This window comes from Theobroma umbraticum, unplaced genomic scaffold (genome assembly GCF_002168275.2).
Source record: "Theobroma umbraticum cultivar Fairchild unplaced genomic scaffold, ASM216827v3 scaffold_147.0, whole genome shotgun sequence".
In the NCBI taxonomy this organism is placed as follows: domain Eukaryota; kingdom Viridiplantae; phylum Streptophyta; class Magnoliopsida; order Malvales; family Malvaceae; genus Theobroma; species Theobroma umbraticum.
This window is the reverse complement of record NW_018397259.1, coordinates 1378911-1404791: the sequence shown is the minus strand read 5'-3', so window position 1 is coordinate 1404791 and position 25881 is coordinate 1378911. Positions and strand designations below refer to the sequence as shown.

The 25881-nt window shown below is 28.7% G+C and overlaps 3 protein-coding genes across 3 annotated transcripts in view; all 3 read left to right on the top strand.

Annotated features, from left to right (window-relative positions):
* The first annotated feature begins 6872 nt into the window (after positions 1-6872).
* On the top strand, positions 6873-8547 carry LOC110414982 (chalcone synthase-like). The gene is made up of 2 exons (XM_021426422.2): positions 6873-7081; positions 7352-8547. Exons 1-2 carry the CDS (start codon positions 6904-6906, stop codon positions 8356-8358), a joined length of 1185 nt encoding a protein of 394 aa, XP_021282097.1. The 5' UTR covers positions 6873-6903; the 3' UTR covers positions 8359-8547.
* Positions 8548-15145: 6598 nt separating this feature from the next.
* Positions 15146-16860, top strand: LOC110414986 (chalcone synthase-like). Its single transcript, XM_021426427.2, has 2 exons — positions 15146-15347; positions 15700-16860. Exons 1-2 carry the CDS (start codon positions 15170-15172, stop codon positions 16701-16703), a joined length of 1182 nt encoding a protein of 393 aa, XP_021282102.1. The 5' UTR covers positions 15146-15169; the 3' UTR covers positions 16704-16860.
* An 8468-nt stretch (positions 16861-25328) lies between these two features.
* The window catches only part of ABCA1 (ATP-binding cassette A1), a 29275-nt gene continuing 28722 nt past the window's right edge, over positions 25329-25881 (top strand). The window contains exon 1 of the mRNA XM_021425989.2: positions 25329-25821. Coding sequence (XP_021281664.1) covers positions 25735-25821 — 87 coding nt within the window. The 5' untranslated portion in view covers positions 25329-25734. The remainder of the gene's footprint in view (positions 25822-25881) is intronic.

Here is a 25881-nt window from a genome sequence, read left to right as displayed (position 1 = left end):
AAAAGTGAAATAAAAAAGTAAAAATCTTAACATAAATGTGTAAGAGTTAACATAATAAGTGATAATAAAATTTTTTATTATATTAATTAATTAAATATAATTTTAATATTAAAAAAATAATATTCTTATAGTTTATAAGTTAAAAATAAAATAAAATTAAAACTTAAATAACTTTTAAATACACTAAATAAATTTAAAAATTATCTACATTGTTATCCTAAAATGGATAAATTTAAAAATTATATATATTGTTTATCTATTAACCTGTTAAACAGGTTATTATTTTTTAAAAATTTTATTTATTGACGTTACAGTAATGTTAGACTTACTATAAGGTTCACTTAGTTTTATCTATAGAATATTTAAATTGGTCTCGTTATATGTAAGAGAATTACTTCCAAGCATAACAATAATTGAGTTTAAATAAATAAATAAAAACATAGTAATTGCACGTTGTTTTCTTTTCTTTTCGAAAATAAATATGTTATTATAAGTTTTTTTACATCGATAGGATGGATATACAATACATATATCTTTATTTATATATTTATTATTGGTTTTCTTTTATCATTAACATGAGTAATTTTGAATCATTTATTATAAAGTGGTCTTATCAATTTCACATAGTCTTAAATTCTCTCCTCTTTTGACTATTAATATTATGCTGGACTACTGACACAGTATCATAGAGTTAAACCCTACCTGAACATTCAGGCATTTCTTTGCAAGCACTCTATAGCTTATTCACCTTGTCCTTTCTGGACATATACAGCTATGAAAATATTCCAGGAAACACACTGATTTTATCCAATTTACTAAAAACTATCTCACTCTTCATATTCCCATTTTTGGCATACATATCAAGCACTGAATTATCACATTCAAATCCAAGCTTAACCACAATAATTTTTGGTGTTACAATCAATTTTCATACAATAATTTTACCTCTAGAGGATAGAACTAATTATTCATCTATGGTTACGAATATTAATTGTAATCCTAATTAATATGGAAAGAAGTATCTTGGCTTACACTAAATAGGACTTATTGCTATTGTAATTATATTTATAATCCTAACATGGAAAGGAGTATCAGCGATGTCGACACAGACAAGGTAAATGCAATGCCCATGCAACTTAATTTCTATTTTTTTTCTCTAATTTAATTTAAATAATGCATCTCAAAAAAAAAAAATTTACTGGTATAATTAAAATTGTAAAATCCAATTTCTAAAAAGAAAACAACTCTTAGTTGCCACAAATATATATATTGTGCTTTTCATATGGATGGGTTGACAACATAATTCCCTGGAAGGAAGCAAAGGAAGTATTCTGTTCTCAACAAGCGATCTTCTGACTTTTTAAGGTATGAATTAATCCTAATCTTCATTTTTATATTATTGCTTGACGTTAAACTAATAATTAAACTTTAGTAGAATCCATTGTTGTTTTGTAGCAGAAAAACTTCAGTTACGATCGTAAATTCTGAACAATGTGTATTTTATATATTAGCAAATTTAATTAGCAATAATTATAGATATTTCTGCCTCTTAGTTCTAACTCTTAAATAATTACCAGCAAAGCTATTTCATAAAAACTGACTTTCTTTAATTAGTATTACAGGATAGCTTTTATAATATGTGTAATTCTCTATTTCATCAAAGAAAAAGGAAAAAAAGAATTAATTACTCTAGGACAAAAAGTCAGGGGCATGAACCCATTGGCACCCCTTGCCTCCGTTTATATGTGTTTTGATAACAACTAAGTAATTAAATTATTTTGACGTAGGATATTATTATGGAAAAGGAAGCAACAACGGAGGAAGAGCGACTTCCGTATTCTCTTCCTCCCTGCATATTTCAACCTTACCTTTGGCTTGTTATATCTCATGGAGAATATAATCCAAGGTAAACGTTCTTCAGTGTATCACCACATTGGTATTACACTAAAACCATGTTTGGTTCGTGCAATAGATAGAAATCAAATAAAATAATTATTTTGTAAGAATAAAATAAAATAATTATTATATAATTTGGTATAACGAATGAAATACAAGAGAAATGGTTATTATAAATTACTGTAATGTTTAGTTGGTAAAAATAACTTTAGAATAAAAAAGAAATAGGAGATAACAAGATAAAAATACCCTTCATCATAAAATATGATTAATTTTTTTATTTTATTTTATTATTTAAATATTACTAATTTATAATTTATTTAAATTATTAATAATTGATAATTTAAATGTTAATATTTTATTTATAATTTAAATGTTATTACGATTTTTTATTTTATTTTTTAAATATTAATAAATTATAATTTATTTAAAATATTAATAAATGATAATTTTAATATTAATATTATATTTATAATTTAATCATTAACATTTTAAAATATCAATATTTTAATTATAATTAAAATGTTATTGTTATTATTTATTTTTTATTATATTTTATAAATAATAATAATTTATAATTTATTTAAAATATTAATATTTTATTAAAAGCTGGAATGAAAGGAGAGGAGGAAGAGGAGAGAGAAAAAAAAGATTGCTTTTGGATAAATAAGGTTGTAATTTTTCAAACTTGTAAGGGGCAATTTGATTTTTATTATTTTTTAAGGCTATTCCTCAACTAAAGAATAGTTAATACCATGGGAGAAGTTGGTATTAGTTATTCTTTGGTTTTTGATGATTTTCTGCAAGAGCCATTCCAGAGGAATGGCAATTCTTTGAAGTATTTAACAACCAAACAAAGAAATAAATGTTCCTTAAGACTAGAGGGAGAATGGCTTAACTATGTATTCCTCCAACCAAACATGTAGTAAAATCATTGCTGAGATGTGTAATATATTGATATGTGACATATTCTTTGAATGGTTAGTGTTAGTGGATCATGTTTCATCCCGATTGTTTCCTTTTAAATCTTGTGTCGATGGAGACAATTCAACTTCCTTCTTTGAATTTCAAAACGGTCATTTGCATTCTCTCGGCACCTCCAAATGATCCAAACTGCCTCATCCTTTTCATTGATGACAAAGATGGTGCCTTGAAAATTTGTTCTCCTACTGATTCTAAATATTCCAAACAAAATACGGAAGACAATGTCTCTACTATGACAGCGTTTGGAGGAAAGACTTATTGCCTCACTTGGGCATATTCTTTGCTTATAATCGAGTTTGAAGGGTCAAACACTCTATTTACAAAATTGATCACTGTCGGAAACGAATCAAAGCTATTCTACCTTGAAGATAATAAACCCTATTTTCTTGAAGTTTTTGAGAGAAATTACTTGTATGCAAATATTTACCGTTGAAATTGTTTGATTGGATTGAAAATTTTGGAGGGTTCAAGTTTGATTTCTGTGCAAGGGCATGGGTGGAGGTGAAAAGTATAGGCGACAATGCAATTTTCCTCACAAATTATTGGCGCGGCACTTGTTACCCGATCACTGATTCTATTATACGAAGAAACTCCATCTACTAAACTTGAAAATAGAAACCTTAATGTTTATGACTTGGAAGGTCACAGTATTACAATATTTTTACCGTGTCCTGTTGTCAGTCGTCAATGTTCATCTCTTGATTGGTATGTTGCCAATTGCAGACAAGTTTTCGAGGTTTAGTTCTTAATTGAATAAAATGATATTAGTTGATTTTAAATTAATATTCGTTGTCAATTGCAATTACAATGAGAGACATAATGATAAGATTTTTCTACTGCCATTGGAGAATGGAGAGGAGTCCTTAATTAATGTACTGGTTTTATCTCTTTATTTATTCCTGTTTAATACTGCTAACTAAGATAGATGGAACTGATACATACATGAGGTACTTGTAGTGAGTTTTCCTTCACTTGCCTTCTGAAATTTAGGAAAGCAAATCGAAAAGGAGAAAACGGCCTTCCTTATTAAATTTAGAAATCTCTGACCAAAGAAAACATGAATTTTCAAAACTAATATATCATAATCTAAGTAAGTACCACCATTAGCTGGAGAGGTACTTTTAAAGTGATTAATTAGCAGGTATGGATGTGGCAAAAATATTTACACGACAAATGTTGACATGAAAAAAAAATTAACAAAAAACTTTAACCCTAAATTAAATGAGATTAATATAAAAATTAAGAGAGAAAGAACAAAATAAAAAGAAAACAATCCAAGAGGGAGAACCAAGAGAGGGATAGTAGTGTTTGGTCTTGAATATGAGATTGAAGACAAGGAAAATAATGTGTTTTAAGGGTTAATGGGTTTTATTTTTGAAGATTCAACTTGTTTTGAATCAACATTTTTTCTATTGAAGATTAGACTGGTAAATAAAAAGATTTTGTTGCAATCTCATTTAATTTGTTTCTTTTGGCAAAATATTACATTTTAAGGTTAATGGGTTCTCTTTTTGCAATTTCAGCATCAATGGCATTAGTGTCCATTTTCTGAGTGGTTCATGTAATTGCCAATTTTTAAGTTAAAATGGTATTTTCTTGGGATGGTAGATCTTTAAATTGGGCACTCTTAGAATAGGCCTATAGATATTTGGAGTACTTCATCTCTACATTTCTAGTAAATTTGTAAATTTAAAGACAATCAAATTCATAAATGCAATCTCAAAATTCATGAATGTCTCTAATTCAGTGAATTATTATATTATATGTTAAATAACATTTTTCTTATACATGAGAAACTGTTAATGGTTATAATTGAGTGTATACATAAAAAAAAAAAAGGAAAAAGACAATTAATTCTATGCTTTGCCTCTCTATTAACATCTATATTAGCTCAGTTGCTATCCAAATTATACATAAAATAAAATATTCTTTCCAACCTCCTGTCATTTTTTTTACCAATGATATAGCTGACAGAAAGCCTTCGGATAAACCTTGAAAAATCTTATCAGTTCATATGGATGGATGAACTGGAAATGACACATTAATTTAATTGATTTGATTTACAGGCAACTCAAGCCAAAGTGCAAAAAGCTAAAAAATAATAAATTAAAATTTTATTTGGTTGTTAGTTTTGATCATTGGTTTAGGCTATTTATATTTATTTTTTAAAATATTTTAAAAAAAACCCAAGCATAATTAATTAAAAATAAATAAATGACTAAAATGCAGTAATAATTCTATATTGTTCTATATATAATAAAATAGAGGCATGGATTATGCTCTTATAAATTATTAGTATAAGTATAATTGTAATCATTCAAAAAATTATTATTTTCATTTATAAACAAATGCACTATCTACCTTTCATTTTCGAAAGTAAAAAATAAATAAAAATATTAAAAGCAGCGATGAAAATGAAAATGGGACTGAATATTTTCCAATTACTCAGCAATCATTTGTAATTTGCATCATTTTGTTTCGGAAGAAAGAGATTATCAGGGAAGTTTACATTCCTTTCTTTTCAATTAATTTCATATCTTTTTTTTAATACATATGATTCAGATTTAGAAAATGACGGGTCTTTCTCAGCACCCCGTAAATTCTAGTTATTTCATTTTAGAAAACAAATATGAAATTTTAAAACCTCCAAGTTTAAATTTCAAATTCCAGCTACCAAAATATATATTTTTTGATATATACTTACAGCCTCTTGCTTTGGAATATCAAAATTTTGATTTTACAACCAAAAAGAAAATTCCTATGCCACCCTGGGGTTTTGAATAAGAGCTTAGGTTGAGTATCTTGGAATAAAAATAACATTAACTTGGATCCTAGCCACCTTTTAATATCAAAATCCCCATTAGCTTTTTCATTTTCTAAAAGAAAACAAAAAACAGAAGAAATGGGATCTTGAACCCACTTGCTATGAGGCCATAAACGATCAATTTAAATTTTTTTAAAAGTTGAAAGTGACTTTTAGGTACCATGTCAACATATATACTTGAAGGTTGATGAAATTTGTTTTAAGAAAGTATTAATGAAGTTATTAATTTTCTTTAATTACATTATTTATTAAAGTATAGTATACAGGACTGAAATTGATGAATTAATTTCCGATGAGCTAAAGTCAACATTTAACAGAGGGGATCCCCACATTTTTAATTACGTTACACATGGTAAATTCTTTTTGTTTAACTTTTTAGATTTCTCTACTTCCTACTTTGTGTTTGATTTTAGATAAGATGAAGTTCCAAATTTGATAAAAACCTTGGAGCTGTGGATGTTGAACTAATTGAATCAATTTCCAAGGAGCTTAGACTATGTCCTTGGTGCTTGGTGCCATTAATCTGTGACTGAGAGTTGTAATCGTCTATTAATCAACTGTTGTTGTAGTTGGATGTTTCGGGGTGAAATGGTGGGATTTGGTAGGCTGCCTTTGAACTTCTGTCACTCGATTTGCGTAGCAATGAGATTTTCGGGTGTCTGACAAAGATTGACTATGATACTAAAACGTGTTGCTGAAATGAGAAGCTCAGCAACCTTTTGCATGAAACTAATCAAATCCCAACAACTGGATATGATTCTAATTAATTACTTGTCTCTATATTTTGCTAGTTTCACCGACTTTTTCTATCATTTTTATGCTATTCAGAGATATGCAGGAAACAAAAAATACTTTGGACTAAGATCGATGAGGAGAGAAACAGCTAATAATCATTAATTGAAGAAAGAAGAAGTCACCATTTGGCAAAGTTCCTTCCTCCGGTCTTTGTAGGTATGTAGTCGATAATGAGACAAATTAAGCATCTGAGATCATAACCAATTAATGTAAAAATGAATGCTCAACTCCTTGTTTCCCCATTATTTCCTTTTTTAGACCTACAGATGAAGTTGATAGCCTAGCTTACAAGGAAATCCCCATCTTCAACTGTTATAGACTTGGAATATAAATCAGCTGTACACTATTTCTTTATTCATCACTTTCCTGCTTATAGTTCTTATATAGGAACCAGGTTGACAGCAATGGCTTTACCAGAGAATTTCGGAAGACAAAAGCAAGCTCAGAGTACAGCAACAATCCTTTCCATTGGCACGGCAAATCCAGCTTTCTGTATTTCTCAGATTGATTACCCCAATTACTATTTTAGGGTCACCAAAAGTGAGCACATGACACAATTGAAAGGGAAATTCAAGCAAATATGTAAGTGCACTGCTTAGTAATATGTAATCATAGATGATACATAGCATGGAAAATAATGGCTCATATATATAGTCATCTATCTCATGGTCTAAGAAGTCTAACCATTTTGAGTAAATACTGTTAAAGAAGAGACAATTATATAGTCAATTTGCCTTTTCCTGGTTTCTTAGTACAAATTTATCATCGACATATATACATATCTGAGTTCTCCTAGTTAGTCAGATTTAATTAGTTGTAACGATTTGATGGTTATTGTAAGCGGTCCAACAGGTGAGAAATCAATGATAAGGAAACGTCACTTTGTCCTTACTGAAGAAATTCTTAAGAAGAACGCCAGCATCAGCACCTACAACGACCCATCTCTTGACGTACGTCGAGAAATTGCTTTCGCTCAAGTTCCCAAGCTTGCCATGGAAGCTGCATCAAAGGCAATCCAAGAGTGGGGGCAACCAAAATCTCAAATCACGCACCTCATATTCTCCTCACTTTCAGGTATGGACATGCCTGGAGCAGATTACCATCTTACGGAGCTGCTTGGCCTACCATCATCCGTCAAGAGAATCATGTTGAATTTCCAACCCCGCTATGCGAGCGGTACCATCCTTCGAATGGCCAAGGACATCGCTGAAAACAATGCTGGAGCACGCATTCTTGTTGTCAGCACTGAGATCTCAATCGGTGCATTTCATGGACCCAACGAACATGACATAGCTTCGCTTATAGGTCAAGCAATCGTGGGTGATGGCGCGGCAGCAATGATCGTTGGTGCTGATCCTGATGTCTTAAAGGAAAGACCATTGTTTCTAATCGTTTCGACAGCACAGAATATCATCCCTGGCTCAGTTGGTGCAATCGAAGGACATGTACGTGAAGCAGGGTACAGTATTCAATTGTCAAAGGATGTTCCAAAACTAATAGCTAACAACCTTGAGAGCTGCTTGGCGGAAGCATTAAGCCCGATTAGCATTAATGATTGGAACTCGTTCTTCTGGATAGTTCATCCAGGAGGGAGTGCAATTCTCGACCAGATCGAAATCAAACTTGGGCTAAAAAAGGAAAAACTCCTAGCAACTCGGCATGTGCTCAGCGAATTTGGGAACATGAGTGTTGCGTGCGTGTTATTTATCTTGGATGAGATGAGAAAGAAGTCCTTAGAGAAAGGAAAAGCCACAACAGGTGAAGGCCTAGAATGGGGGCTTTTAATTGGTTTAGGGTCTGGTATTACAGTGGAGACAGTGGTGCTCCGCAGCTTCCCCATTACTATTACCCATCCGTGAACGGCTTCACATTTCCATGATTCTCCATAAACTAATAATTCATATGGTCATCGGTAAGTAAGGCATTTGTTATGCTACCCAAATAAGCCCTACTTGATCATTGCAATAAAAAGTTTGAAATCTGTCAAATTGATCATCTGTGATCTTAAGTCGTTGAGAGTTTTAATTAAGAATTGCTTTTCTTGCATAGCTTCTGGATTTGGATCTTTCCCTTTCTATTTTTATCAAATAGCAATTGAACCAATTAAGTGGTGTTATCTCATATTTGTTAAATTTTGTTTTAATTATATCCCTCCTCACTGTCCATTTGTTTTAAGATTGGATGCTTGTCATAATAATAAACCCCTAGGTTTATTATGTCACTCGTGGTTCTAGATTAATTCCAAATTAATGAGGACTTCTAAGTAAATTTAACTTCGGCGAATGTACATCCTCAGATTTGTAACTATTAATATATTCTATTAATTTTATTGTTATTGTAGAACAGTCAATTATAGGTTATTTGGCTATTTTACTTTTTAACAAAAATTAAATTAAAATTTATTTTTAAAGAAGCCAAAGCCCGAAGTCTCCCGCGAATATTTTTTTTTTAGAGTTTTTCTCAAAAATTTTACTCATGTCACATATAGATATGCATAGGGATGAAAAAAACCAAATCCGACCAATTATCTATCTAAACCAACTACGATCTGAATAAAATGATTCGATCTAATTGGTCAATTGGTTCAAAATATTTGATTCAATTGATTTTTTAGTCGATTCTCTGTTTAAAATTTTTAAACCAATCCACCCAAAAAATAAAACTAATTTTTTTATGTATTAATATATATAATACTTTTATATATATTAAGAAGAATTAATTGTAAACTTAATTAATAATATATTTAAAATATATTTGTTTATTAAATGTACATATACAAATCATAATCATAATAATTTAATATTAATTTTATATATTTATTTATTTATAAATCTATATTATTATAAAATTACATGTTATATATTTTAAATAATATAACTTATATGTTAATAGCATAACATATTATAGTAAATATCTTACATATTAATATATTATAATTATTACACTTTAGTAATGTTTTTTATTATAAAATATTATGAATATATATATATAATTGTATTAATATATTATATATATACATATATTTAATTTATACATAAGCATTACTATAACACAAAATAAACTTTATTTATATGATTACACTTAATAACTTTATTAGTTATCACTTTAATTTTTATAACATATAGTTTATAGTTAGTTATTATTTATACAAACTTTAATATAAAACATTATACCATATAAGTTGTGTCATTAATTTCATTTACATAATAAAGTAAAATATTTTTTATATATTTAATTTATGTATAAGTATTACTAGAACTTATAATAGACTTTATTTATATGATTATACTTAATAACTTTATTAATTATCATATTAATTTTTATAATATATTGTTTATAATTAGTTATTATTTATAAATCTAAAATCTATCTCATTTTTACTAATTTGATATCTGAGAGAGGCATCAAGATAAATCATAAAAGCAGATATTACAACAGTGAGGTATAAAGTGGGCTTGGCTCCTAATGTCCCTGCTAACAATGTGTAATTTCTATACATTATCAAGACATAAGATCATGCTACCTCATTAAAAAATAAATTCAAAAATTTAAAGGATTTTTAGAATTAATATTATTAATTTTTTAAAAAAATTTAAAAAAAAAGATAAATAATTTTTTATCTCTCTTACTCTTTCTTATTCAATCTCTTCCTCTTCTTCCCTCAACAACAATAGATTCAAAATCCTTTTTTTTTTTGAAAAGTAAACTTCTAAATTTTTAATTTTGATTCCTCGAAGTAATATTTAATGTACTCTTCCTCTTAATTTAATTCCTAATATTTATTTCACTATTCTATTTAAGATTACTTTCAAAAAATGGTAATTGATAATAAGGTAAAATCTTTGATTTGTTCAACAATGGCTGATTTGCCTTGGAGTAAAGCGGTTGGAAAAAGTGGATAGCAAAACATAAATGCAATAGGTTCTAACCAGTCAGGGGCAGAACTAGTCAATTTTTGTTGGGAAGGTCAAAGACAAAAGAATAAGGGTTAAAAATTTAAAAAACTAATATGTTGAATTTAATCAATAATTAAAAAATTATAATAGAAAATAATTTTATATAACATATAAATCAAAAAAAAAAGTCTTAAAATAATTGTTCAAGAAATTTGTACTCGATTTCTTGAATTCAAATTCATCAATTATTAATTATGTACTGAAGAACATTTATTTCTCTAGGATTTAGTTTTTGACATTTTCATTCGCATTGTTGTTATTCATGAGTTAAAATTTTGAGACTTGGTGAATCAAATGTAAGAGAATCATTTAAACGATTTACATCTTTTTTTTTTAAGAATTTGTCAATTGTTTTCAACTTACTCATACTTTAATCAAACTTGAAAAATATAAATATAGCCAACCTCCAATATTCTTATTTTATTTGTATTTAAACTTATGATGCTAAATATAAAACTATAATACATAAAACATAAATATTTAAATAAAATATATAAGATTAGTAATTTCCTCCAAGATTGTTTAAAGACTATATATTCAAAATAATTTCCTTTCAACTAAATATAAAATGTAAAGTATGTAAAATATATATATTTATGATAATTTTCTCTTACATAATCAGGATTAACAGATAAAATGATACATTCATGAAAGTTTAAGTAATAGTGCAACGCAACTTACATTCAAAAACTACAAAATAATTTATTAATTTTTAAAGATTAAAATCATAGAAAATAAAATTCACATAATAGGAAAAAGAAAAATATAACAAGGGGAAGATAGAACCCATATATGACATAATGAAAAAAGGAAAAAGAATATTGTTGATGGTCTGTAGAAATTTGGATAAAAAAATCTATAGAAACTTAGAACGTATAAGCAAATAGTAAAAATAAATATAAATAAAAATAATAATATAAATTAAAAAAATTTTAAAATTGAGTGAGAATTGATATTTTTTTTTTATTTTTTATTTGTATTAATTATTAAATGAAAAATTATTTTGAAAGAGCCCGTTCAGATATTATATTAAAAATTTTAAAAATTTTATATGATATAAAAAATTTAAAAATTTTAAGGTGGCCATGGCTTCACCAAAATTAAAGGAGGCTTCACCACTACTCCCTAAAAGGCTAACTTAATGGGATATGCAGTGCCACTACTTATAAGTCACTCAAGACTCGCTTACTTGCCCAATGTCTGATTTTTGGAAGCACCCTACCTACTTCCTTCTTGAAGGACTAGGCGTGACATCCTCACCCACCTAATTCGGCAACGCCCTAATCGTTGTCTACCACCCTGCCTACCTCCGCCAAAGGTACTTAATGTGAAATTGGGTCAAGATTGGATATACTCTAATACCACTTGTCACGGATTGAAATTTAAGCTTAACCTCATGCAATCTTAAATTTTGAAAATAGAGTTTAAGTAAACTTATAAATCATGGGTCCATATTCTCAACCCAAAAGATATGTCTGATAGATGGTGGAAAGCCCATGTTTATATACTCAAGACTTATCTTATCTCTTAGGAATATGCGATTCGTGACATTCTACCCCACCTAATTGTGCGACACCTCCGTTACACTAGCTCTTTACCACATGAGGAGAACTCTTACACTAGTTCGAGTCTACCTTGACCCTTGTATCTCTCATGGAGTTCAAGTCTACCTTGACCCTTGCATCTCTCATGGGGGGTCCATATCAGTGAAGATCCATATCTGCTTAAATACCAAATGTAACGAACCAATTCTTAGCCCAACTTCATGCGACCTTAAACTTTGAAAATAGAGTTTAAGTAAACTTATAAATCAAGAACTTACATTTTAACCCAAAAGATGTCCCTAATAGGTAGTGAAAGGCTAATGTTTATATACCCAAGACCCACTCCATCACTTATTGATGGGGGATCCATGACTTGCATAGCAACGTGTAGCATACAAAAAATCTGTAGAACTGAAGCTTTTTTCAATATTTAGTAATTCCACATATTCTGAATCCATTGGAGATTAAGCAAGACGAAACAAAAATCTATCAAGTACAAACTCATTTTAGATTTATGAACAGATGAAGGGAAAAAAACACCCTAAATAAAAATTTGTAAACAATAATCCATTTTTCTTCTTCACGGCATGAGACCCACAAGATTATCGCATTGAAACTTCATAATGGTGTCTTCACAGTTAAGTGTCCAAGGTGTTTGAAAGCCTATTTCATTAATCAAATAAAAGTGATAAATAAACAATAACAATATATAGAAAATGGAAAACTAACAAGGAGATAGAAATAAATACTATCTTTAAGAATCAAAATTAAAAATTTAAAGTTTTGAAATTATAACAGGAGGAGAAGAACAAAAGAAAGAAGAAAAGATTGGGTGAGATGGAGTTGGAGATAGAAAGAAATTATTATTATTTTAAAACAATAAAAATATTTATTTTTAAATCTCTTAAAATTTTAAATTTATTTTTTGATGAAATGGCACCATTTGATGCCTTGACATTGTATAAGAGCTCTACATTGCCAATGCATCAAATATAAATAAATACAAGAAAAAGATTTTGTTATTCTTGGTTTATTTATTCAAACTATAAAAGGATACAGCTCATTTTCTCATTTTTGTGCCTAAGGACAAAATGTTAATTAATGTTTTATATTGGAATATAGGTTGGAATACAACACTTTAAAAAGAAATAGCATGCACCAACTATTACGTTAAAAAAAATATATTAATAAACAAGTGTCATCTTCAATCACCTAATAAACTATAATTAAAAGTTTCAAGTTTATATATGATTTTAAATGTTAAAATCAAAGAAATTAATACAGAAATAGAACAACTCTCAAACTTGTAACAATAGTATTAGATTGTTGTTGATCTAACAAAGCAATCGGACCATGATACTTCAATTCTCAAAAAAAAAAAGAAAAAAAAACGATGCATTTGACATTCAAATCCTTTTTAGTGAAGAAGAGAAAAAACATTTAAGTAGTATGTGAATACAATTTTGAAATTTGAATTTTTTTCTCTTAAATTTTGTAAGAACAAAAAAAATTTAAATTTTGCTATTATGTTATTGAGTCTTTTATTTTTTTTTTCTTAATAATTTTTGTAGAGAAAAGTAGAAGAGAAAGAGATCGTAATTTGTATTGGAGAATGGTGATTTGCACAAGCAAGGAGAGGTGAGGGAGTTTGATTGAGAAAGAGATATTTTTTAAAAAATTGATGTGTTTTTAAATAAAGAAAAGAGAAAACAAAGCTCATTTTCTTTAACTTTTTTTTTAAATTTTTTTAAAAGAACTTTTTTAAAGAGATTTTCAAAATTATGTTTGACTTAAATTTTATTTTTAAGAAATAAATAAATTAACAACTATTAGACCAAACAAATATTAAAAAAATCTAAATCTAGAATTGGGACCAAGTAGACTGAGGGGGTATGCCACTCTTTGGATGGGTCTTATCTGCTTATCATGCCATAATTCCCCAAACCCCCCCGGCAACCCTAGCCCTTTCTAAAAACGGGCGTGGTCACCCTTTTAAGTGCATTCTTTATTGTTTTGTTTGACTCACTCAATAGCAATTTATTTTTTCTGATCACTCTGCAACCTGCCACGTGGTAAAATAAGAAAACTGAAACGTGGCAAATCGAGGAAGCCCCTTTGGGGCTTCTATTTAATTATGTTATAGATTTATAAAAAAATTAATGTTAAATAAAAAATTTATAAATAATAATAACAATAATAAAGAATAAGTTTTAATTAAAAAATTATAAATAATAATAATAATGATAAATCTAAAATAATTATTTTAAAGTATTTATTTTTTAAAAGAATTTTTTTAGTGCTTCAATGTTATTAATAAATTTTTATATTATATAGTATCCAGTGTGTTTTTTAAACTTTTAACATAAAAATCAAATCATTAAAATGATATATTTGATTTTTTATTTTTATATTTTTTATTATTTTAAAATAATTAATTCTTTTTCTGTCTCCATCAGACACCTTTCTCATTTTTGTCCTCTCAAAGCTAACCTTTCCCAATCGGATGCGGCTTCCCCTTCCTCTCTTCCTTTCATTCCCTTTCACCAATTTTTTTTTTCTCCCATTTGACTGTCGCTTTAACCTTTAATCTCTTCTTTTTCGTAAAACCCATAAAGTTTCTCAAAATTGACAGAGCAAATTTTCTTCCTTTTTGGGTTTGTATCTTTTTTTTAATTATTTTTGTATTTGTATTTCTTAGGTTTTTTCCGATTGATTTTTGTTATTAGTGATTTGTAATTTCTATTTGGATTTAATAATGCTGGTTGAATGTTTCGTTGACGGTGGTTGTTGTTTGGACTTTAGAAAAATGAGATATCTGGCGGAATGGATACGGACTGTAGATAGTCATGGCTTGTCCTTGCAGTTGTAGAGGGTAGTTCAAGCCTTCCCTATGCTCTGCAAAAACCTTCCTGCCTAACCATCTCTCTTCCTAGTGCCACTGCCACCACATTAATCTAATTAATAATGAAATACTAACCCTTTTTCTCTCATCATAATTGAATACGGTTACACAGAAAATGGATAACTAATTAACAACTTAATCTCTAAGAAAAAATACCTATTTTCTACAACTTAAAGACTTACTATATAAATCCAGCATTTTTCCTTTTTTTCCATTACATTCCTGCTTTGAGTATCCATAGTTCTTGCATACCTCCAGGTTGACAGCAATGGCTTTACCTGAGAATTTTGGAAGGAGAAAACCAGCGCAAAGCCTGGCAACAATTCTTTCTATTGGCAAAGCGGTTCCGACTTATTGTATCTCTCAAGCTGATTATCCTGATTATTATTTTAGAGTTACTAAAAGCGAGCATATGATACAATTGAAAGAAAAATTCAAACGCATATGTAAGTATATATTTGATAATGAATTGTTTTGAAGAATTAAGTTGATAAAGTTTAATCATATATATATATATATATATATTAACATTATCATACTCATCGAAATTCATGATGTAATTAATCATTCAATTTGCACTCATGTTAAAAAAAATTATAAAAAAAAAAAGGCATTTTTCAATTTTTCATTATAAATTATGACTACAGTTTTTAAGTATAAAGCTATGTTAGGATTATTATGCATTTCTGATTTCGACTAGATAGCAAAATTCATTAGTCATTACGTTTTGATTTTTCTTTTTGTTTTTTTTCTTGGCATATGTTGTTATATTATGATGGTTATTTATAAACAAAACAGGTGAGAAATCAATGATAAGCAAACGCCACTTTGTCCTCACTGAAGAAATTATTAATAAGAATCCCAACATCAGCACCTACAGCAGCCCATCTCTTGACATACGTCAACAAATTCTTGCCGCTGAAGTACCCAAACTTGCCATGGAAGCAGCATCAAAAGCCATCCAGGAGTGGGGGCAACCAAAATCTCAGATCACACACCTCATATTCTCTGCAATTTCGGGTGTGGACATGCCTGGAGCAGATTATCGTCTTACAAAGCTGCTTGGCCTACCATCATCAGTCAAGAGAGTGATGACGTACTTCCAAGGCTGCTATGCTGGTGGCGCCATTCTCCGAATGGCCAAGGACATCGCTGAAAACAATGCCGGTTCACGAGTTCTTGTCGTCAGCTCTGAAGTTTTGCTTGGTATTTTTCGTGCACCCAATGAACATGACACACCTTCGCTCGTTGGCAATGCGATGTTGGGTGATGGTGCAGCGGCTATGATTATTGGTGCTGACCCTAACTCCTTAAGGGAAAGGCCACTCTTTCAAATTGTTTCCGCATCAGAGAATATTGTTCCTGACTCGGATGGTGCAATTGAAGGACACATGTATGAAGCAGGCCTCAGTATTCACTTGTCAAGGGATGTTCCAAAATTGATAGCTGATAACATTAACAAGTGCTTGGCGGAAGCATTAAGCCCAATAAGCAATAATGATTGGAACTCATTCTTTTGGATCGTTCATCCAGGAGGAAATGCAATTCTCGACCAGATTGAAACCAAACTTGAGCTGAAAAGGGAAAAACTTTTAACAACTCGACATGTGCTTAGCGAATTTGGGCACATGAGTTCTGCAACCGTGCTCTTTATTCTGGATGAGATGAGAAGGAGGTCCATGGAGGCGGGAAAGGCCACCACGGCAGAAGGTCTAGAGTGGGGCATTTTGTTGGGATTAGGAGCTGGTATCACGGTTGACACAGTTGTGCTCCGGAGCTTCCCGACAAATACAACTCATTAAAGGGGAGGAATAAGGACTGCGGTTGGCATGGTGGCAAGTACCAAGCCTTTCTATTTGGTGGTCCATGGTAACTAGTAACCTTCACTTGATCACTGTAATAAAAAAGTTTGAAATGTTCCAAGCTCATCATTTGTGGTTTTAAAAATAACATGTATTTAAAAAACAATTACATGTATTTGCATCATATAATAAATAATTTCAAGCGAATTTTTTACAGCAAATTAGGCATTGAAAATTATAAATAATCCAAAAAAATTTATTCAATTTAAAAGAAGTCTCAAATGATTTTTGGTTTGACATTTAATAAATTATTGGTTTGACAAGTAGTTGTTGGGGCTTAAGCTTGAGATCTAATGGGTTGGGTTGTGGTTGGGTTTTTAGGCGGGAGCTCTTAGGCGTTAGAATTTTTTTTCTCCCGTTGATGTTTTATATTTTTCTTGTGTGAGTATTTATAAAAAAAAATAATTTTTTTATTTCATTACCTATTACTCCCATTTGAGTATTTATAAAAAATAATTTTTCGGTGTTAAATGTAACCAGTTGCATATCAACTAGCGAAAAATAGGGTTTTGAGAGAGATTGAATTACTGCATATTCTATTTTTCAAGTATTAAATGTAACTAATGTAAAGTAATACATATCAATTAGCTAAAAATAAAGTTTTAAGAGAGATCGAGTTATTATATATTTTATTTTTAATATTAAATATAACTAATGAAAAGTGGTGCAAATCAACTAGTTAAAATTTACTATATATTCTGCTGTAAGTTTAGAAATTTTATTTAAAGTTTTGTTTAATAGTGAGGTTGTTTATAAGTGTGTTTTTTTATAAAAGCACCACCACAAATACCATAATAATAGCTATAATAACAACAATTATATATATTATAAAATAATATTTTGTACATGTCAGTGTACATCAATAATTAGATATAATAACATGATTCCTGCATATTTATTTTACAAAGCATTCTGAACTCAATTAAAAATAATTTTACTATCCTGAACACATCGCATGCGCAACAGATTAACAAAGAGTTATACAAAGCCTTGTTGAAAGTTTTATTAATAAAATAATAAAAATATTATATAAAAATTATGGCCTTAAGAACATCATGATTAATGGGCTTTAAGTAAGAATGCAAAGCCTACAAGGCATTTAGAAGTTCCATTTTCCCTTTTTATGAAGAATTTGGAGGACAACAGGTTTACATTTATAACTCAAAAAAAAAGTTTATTAATAAAAAAATTATTTATAAATTTAAAATTTATTTTATTTTTTATTAATATAAAATCTGTGTCAACACAAATCATAAAAGCAGGCATTGCAACAATAAGGTATGGAGTGGGCTTGGCTCCTCAAGTCCCTGTCCCTCTATTGAACTAATTTACTTATTTGAAGTTATACATACAATAAACACAAGAAAAAGATTTTGTTATTCTTGGTTTATTTATTCAAACTGCTATAAAAGGATACAGCTCATTCTATCATTTTTGTGCCTAAGGACAAAGTGTTAATTAATTTTTTATATTGGAATATAACTCTTTAAAAAGAGAAAGCATACACCAACAATTGTGTCAAACAAATTTATTAATAAATAACCAAAAAGTTACGAAGTCCATGCTAATCACTAAGCTTGCCATATGCATTTGACAAGAGACTGCAAATAATCAAATACAACGCTAAATTTTATCACAAGTTTATATTAAGATAAATACACTAACAATTTTGTAACCAAATGTCTTTACAACACTTTTTAAAATTATTTTAATATATTAAAATTCATCACATTAACTGTGAAATATTATGTTCATAATACAATTAGATTACTGTACATAATAATTTAGTTAATCTTAAAGATAATCATATCGAAAATCATAACTCACGCAGTTTGCAAAAGGGAAAGGACTTAAATATTGGCAGCTTGCAAGATGCTATTATTTGTTTCATTCTAGAGGAATATCCTCCTCAGGTAGTCCCAAGTCCAAGCTTCTGAAGGGATAATTCTGGCATCATTCTCTTCCAACAAATCGTCTGAAACCCGCAAAAACGAACTTGACCAATCAGAACCTTTCAATATTGGAAAGGATAGCCCGAAAAGAAAATAAAAAATGAAGGATAAAAATCATTGAGATCTTGAAATTTTGTGGGCCCTGCAAAATGTTAATGCCGCTGATGAACGCTGATCTACAGCCCAGATGATTTGGCCCCATTAAACCACATGGCAACTGTGTTTTGGAACCACCATGAAAGTTCCTGGGCTAAGCCTTAAGCTATTTTCGTTGCTGGAAGAGTTGTCAACGGAGTGGGGGCCGGGGTTTAGCTTTTAGTACTAAGCTCTCCCTCGATTCAAAGTAGGAAGACATTCTTGTTCAACAGTAGTAAGCAGTGAGATCTTTAACACGTTGTATGGTCCACAATTGCACGTCAATTTTGTTCCAAATTGTCGTCTGTTAGCCTATCAGCTGAGCTTATCACATAAGTTTCTTTTGCTGTTTTAGCATGGATCCTTTTGTCCATGGAAAACATGTGCTTCCCTCTTCACCTGCTATTAACACCAGCCCAATAAAGCACTCGTACACTCTTCGTCGCCCTATTTTGGCTTTTCCCCTTTGTTTCGTTTTCATAAATAGGTTACAGGAGAAGGGTAAATCATGTGTTCCATGTGGCAACTTTTATCTTATTCTCATGGTGATAATACTAACTGTTTTCGAGCAAGAACAAGGTTAATGAATTTTACTCGTGGAGAAGCCAAGTGAAAAGAACATGGAATAGTTGTACCCTTGAATACAGTGTTAGAAGGAAGATAGATATAGGAGAAGGATTACACTCGGGCCAAGTGGAATATATCGATCCCAGTAGATAAATCAACATATGATTTATAAATACCAAGACAACTGAATATGAAATAACTCCTACAACTTAATGAACCCCATCTAATAGATAATTAGAGCTTTTTAATAAATTTTCAAAAACAATGTAACTCAAAAAAGGATCTAATTAAATAAATCTTATAAAAATCAAAGGGAGTGAATGGCATATGATTAATGGAAGGTGCCTTTTTTTTTCCTTTCGCTTGAGTTAAAGTTTCAACTTTCAAATCACTTAAGGGATTGCAACTTTTTGACTATTTACTACTTAAACTTTTTAAAATAATATCACATAACCTAATTCGTTTACTATGTACTCAAAAATCAAAAGGGCTCAAATAATCATATAGGATGTCTTTGATTATCAATGATACATCATTAATGAAATAAAGTCATATAATTACGGTGTATTTTGTATTGTAAATCATATTTTTTATGAATAATTTTATCAAGAAAAATAATAAAGTCTTATTGAAATCAAGTTAAATAATATTACACTATTTTATGTTGTAAATTTTTTTACATAAATAATTTTACCATCAACTAACAATAAACTTATTTGTTTTATTGGTCTTAATAATTATAACATTAATTTTTTTGCCCTTTCAATATGATTTAATTGAAAACTTTCGTACGGCATGTCATCCAAAAAGCTCCGGTAGCCCCCAACTCAGGTTACCCATCTAGTTAGTTGGGCAGTACTCGCTACAGCCACAAGCCGTTGGAGTACTGGCCCTCATCTCAAGGTTTTTTGGTCTTTTCCTTTTATTTTAAATGAAAGGGAATTGGTTACTGAGTGTTTTTTAGCAAAGGATATATATGTCTATTAATAGAATCTAAAAAAATAAAAAATTCAAAGTGGCTTTCGTTTTAGAAGCATCAAAACTAAATAAAATATTTAAACATATTTTTAAATAAATTATTTTTTTAGTATATTTAACTAAATTATTATAATTTTATTTTAAATTGAATAAATTTTTATTAGTAATAATTAATTATTATTATTAATTAAAATATTTTTTATTATTTTATAATTAGTGATACCGACGTAACTTAGTTATATGTTTTATTGATGATAACTTAACATTTTGTTATGACATGATGATATTAGTACATGATATTTTTTATTTATTATTTTAACATTACATGAATATAAAATGAAAAATAATTTTTTGATTAATAATATTAGTTAATTATTAATTATAAAAATATATTTAATTTAAAATAAAAAATTAATTGAATGAAATTAAAAAATAAAAATTTATTTAATTTTTTAAATAATTAAAAAAATAAAAAATATTCTACTAATAAAAAATAATACTATGACAAGGAAAAAGCAGTTGTTTAAGCTTGAGGAAATACTTTATAAATTTAATTAGACATAATACTTGAAAGGACAGTTTTTAAAAGTGTGTAAAATCATGTGATAGAGGGGACGGCAGGTGATGTGATGTAATTTAAATAAATAATAATTATAATAACGAGGGTTTAAGGAAATACGAGAAATGCCTCTAATCGCCAGCTGTTGGAGTTAGTAAAAAGAAACCCATTCTTATTACCGAACTCTCCCAACCCCTCAACCACTGAAATGAAGTTGGATAATCTTTTTCCTTCATTCCACACCCCTTTATACATTCCTTTGGAAAACCCTCCACGACATAAAATAAAAAGAGATAATGGAACCCTAGTAGCCGTCATTACAAGTTTTGCACAATTTTATATTAAAGTTTTTAAACTTCATTAACGTTACTTAGTGGATCCCATTGGTTTTGGCTTACGATGCTCCATTCGTCGTTCTCCATCCTTAACTTTAAACTAAAGAAAAAGTTAAAAAGATTTGGTATGCTTTATCTCTAAGTCACTTCCAAATGAGCCCATGACAAGGGCTTCCCAATATTTTGCATTATCAATGCTGGCGATATGTGCGAAAGAAAAGGTCACAATCATTTTGCACCTTTCTAATCTAAAACGCTTCCGTTTTTCTTTTTGTTTTATTATGTTGGTTTCAATTTAATATGGATTTCCTTCTTACCATACATTGATACAAGTACTTATGATTATTGCAGTTAATTACTTATCTTTTAGTTATATTATGTGTTCAATACAAAATCTAATAATTTATGAGGACAATTTTATATTACTTTGTCAATGTTTAACTTGATTTATGGAAGAATTTTTTTTATTGTAAAAGCAAAAGTAACGTGTTTGACTCTCAAAATGTTGAAATTTTTAATTTATGTAAGAAACTTATTTCAGCTTTTAGACCAACCTACAAATCAAAATTTTTAAAAACACTATTACTATGTCATAACATATATTCAATGAGATGTCTCTACATTTTCACTTTATCTTTTTTTTTTAAAGAAATTTTCACTTTATTTTTAATTATTCATAAAATTACGAGGAGAATTATATATTTTTCACATTTTATTTGGTTCATTTTTTTTCTTTTAATTTAATATAATTTATTAATTTTAATTAATACAAAATATATAAATTTATTTATTATTTTATTTAAACAAAATCTATAAAATATAGAAACTCAATTTATACAAATTGTTATATAAATATTAAATTTAATTTTTATAAAGTACAAAAAAAATCATAATTTGATTTTTTATGTATATCTATTTTTCTTTTTGGAATTTTTGAAAAAAAATATTTTTGGAAATTAACAGTAAAAAAATGTATCACTTTGATTAATGCAAATAATCTATTTTTCTAGTACTTTAATTTATATAAATTTATTTTTATTTAATGTAATGAAAATTAAATATTAGAATTAATTACAAAATGCTTTGGAATATCCTAAGGTGACGGCGACGTATCCTATAAACTACTACCGACCAATAGGTTTCACTGAAAGTCCGTGGCTCCAACGGTCACAGTAATTTTCCCTTTCTTAACTGCTGAAACTTAACGTCTTCAAGGTGGTCTAATTTCAAAGTAAAAGTGGGTCCCATCAGATTCTCAAACCAATAGTCATGTCACACGTGTTGAACGATCTCGGACAATGGGGTTGGGGCGGCTTTAACAAAACATCTCCCGAGAATATTTGCAACCTGTCGTCGTTCTCTAGCTTTTGTATTTAAGATCAGCTCGGACATTCTCCAATTATTTTAATTTTCTTGTTCACTTTGAAATAATATTTACTATATTAAAAACTTGGACGTGTAATATAATTTCTTTATTAGTATTTCAACCCTTCATGAAACGTACACATATACATTTAGTCTTTGCCAATTAGAAGGAGGGGAAAGAATATGATTTGCTAATGAAGTCATCAAAGTGGACTTTACTAAAAGGTCATTGAATACAATTTTATATTTATTAGATTAAATACTTGTTATTATTTAACCTGCAAATACAGATTAATAGGTTACCTGTTAATTAAAATTTATTTTAACTTAGAAAAGGGTAAAGTAGAATACAGAGAGGATTCTCCTTTCTGTTCTTGTTTAGTTTTTTTTTAAATAATTTTAAAAGAATTTGTATTCTTCAAACTAGAAACCAGAGTTTCTTACACAAAAATACAATTTCATTTAATAACAAAAATAAATAATTTTTAACGTAAGCATGTGATAATAAAGATAAAAATATAACACTTGGCATAAAATTGTAAAAATGATGTAATTACTTAAAATAAGTTATAATGATTTTACATGCAATTCAAGATATACAGTAACATAAAAAATACTTAGCAAACAGAATGTTTCAAGAAGCATTTGTGTGAAAAGCTTTTTCTAAGAGTATCGATATATGTTACTAGAGAGCATTCTAGATAAAATATCGTAGTTTTTTTTTTCAAATGGCTTTTCAATGGTTTTGAAGCATTTTTTTTCAATCCAAACTCTTATGTGACTTGAATTTCAACTAAAATTATGTGAATTGATCTTGTAATAACATTATTTCAAGAATTTGGAGAAAATGCATTGATTATCATTAAACTCATACTTATTTCAAGATTATGGATTATTGCAAAAGTTCTTCCCTTTTAGCTTGTTTCTTTTCTGTGCTTGCTCACTAAGTTTATAAGGCACACCTAAAGATATTATGTATTATTTTAGATTAGTAGCTCACTTGGCTTGTTGCCTTGTAAAGAAGTAGCTTAACTTATACAAGGTAAGTGTTATAGTGTTTTTCCTTCAAGCCTTTAAGTGTCGTTACATTTTGTTGTGATGTTAACTTAAGTTGTAGTTATTATTTATTTTTCTACGTGAACATATGCTATGTAAATAAAAGTTTAGTATACTTTTGTTTATTTACTCTTGTTATTGAGAGGGGTGTAGATGATTTGTGATACTTGTGGTATAAGGAATAAAGTGAGAGTGTGTATTATGAAAACCGATGTGTGTGTACAATGCTTATACGAAAGAATAAATGAACTAAGTATGATGTGGATTTTGAAAATTGAATGAAATGTTTGACTATAATTCATGTTGATGATTTCCATGATGGTCCATTGTGCACTTGATTCAATGTGCCCTTTTATGTGATGACATGCTTATATGATGAATATAGAAAAATTTGTTTAAGTTTAGTGGTTTATATCATATAGGTCTTTGCACCAGTGATGTCAAATAAAACGTGACATCGACTTTTTAACTATTATTGATAAAATATTTATTATATACATTCACTTCTATCAATTTTTTATTATATGCTTCAAGTTTATTTTTATTGTTTAAAATAATTTATGATTTAAAGTATAATAATGAATGGAATTCTTAATTATTATGATTCTTGTAATACGATTTGATATGTAAACAAATAAATAATATGTAAATTAACAAAAGATATTTATTATAATAAATAACATATAACTTAATTATGTCAAAATTTTTAATTGTAATTCATTTATTTGTAAAAAATAATAAAAAAAGTTTATAAATAAGCAAGATAGAGTATTTTTTAAATAAAAAATAAAAAAATATTTTATTTTTAAATTTATCTGTTAACCTATTTAACCATTTTCTTTATTTTCTTAAATTTTATTATTTTGAGATTAATATGATCTTACAATAAGGTTGATCTTAGTGTAAATAATGTCACAAAATGAAACCTTAGGATATGAAATAAAATATCAAAGGCCGAGCTAGCTAAGGGGAATTAGAGAGACCATCCCATGCCCATAGCTTTTGAAAATTCTATAAAGTACTACTCTTCCCGTTTCAAAATGATTATCTCCCTTTAGTTATCATACATATTAAAAAAAAAAAAGAGATTTGGCTTTTGTTTGTTTTATATGATGAATTCAATTTTTTTATAATATTGATGTATAATACTTTTAATTGTCAAAAAGTATAACAATTTTGAAAATTCAATTTGAAATGTAGAAACAAGTAAGAGTATTTTAGGTGTTCAACAAAGGAAAATATAATTTTAAACTTACTTAGACTCCATTTGAGTGATATTTATTATTTGTTTTTTGTTATTTGCTTTTTTGGCTTTTTATTCATTTTCTATTTTCTTACCTTTTATTTTCTATTAATTTTACAAAAAAAAAAAAACAAAAATATCAACCAAACGGACACTTGCAAATTTGATTTGAGTCCTTTTTAAAGTTTTTTCTTTTTTTTTTCTTAAAGAAAGGAAAATAAGAATTTGTTTCAATACCTTTAAATTCTTCATTAAAATTAAAACTAAATTAGAGGTTCCAAAAAAAACAAAGAAATAAAACAGGAATTTTAAAATCGATTACCGTCCAGCGTTACTCCACATCTCTAGCGTGCCAAGCTCTCCACGCTCCAACGACCAACTCTGCAGTTCCCTCGCTCTTCTACTTGGCATTCCAAACCCGCGCGGTTCTTTAAAAGACGCCAACCATGGCTGATGGTCCCCACCGAGAAAACCGATGCCTAAGATTTTCCATTCGTCTTTTCCTTTCTCGCTGTTCAAATGTTTACCACGGAACTGTTTAACTGATTAAAGAGTCTTCCTCTTCACAATTCTCTTTTTGCTGGGTTTGCTTTCCAACTTCCGAATGTCGCCACCCTAACGACAACAAAAGCCTTTCAGTTTTGCCACCTCCTCGCTTTCCTTTCCCTTCCTCTTCGATAACTGACTTTCCTTTTGTTCTCTCCAGGGTTTAATCTTGATTTTCAGCTTCTTTAATTTAACACAATTGAAAAAAACCAAAAAAAAAAAAAAAGCTAGAAAAATGGGGACTTCAAAGAGACAACTGAAAGCCATGCTTCGGAAGAACTGGCTTCTTAAGATTCGTCACCCTTTTATTACTGCTTCTGAGGTTTCAGTTCTTCATTTTTGTTTATATTTTCTGAATTTTTATTGAAATTCTTTATTTTTT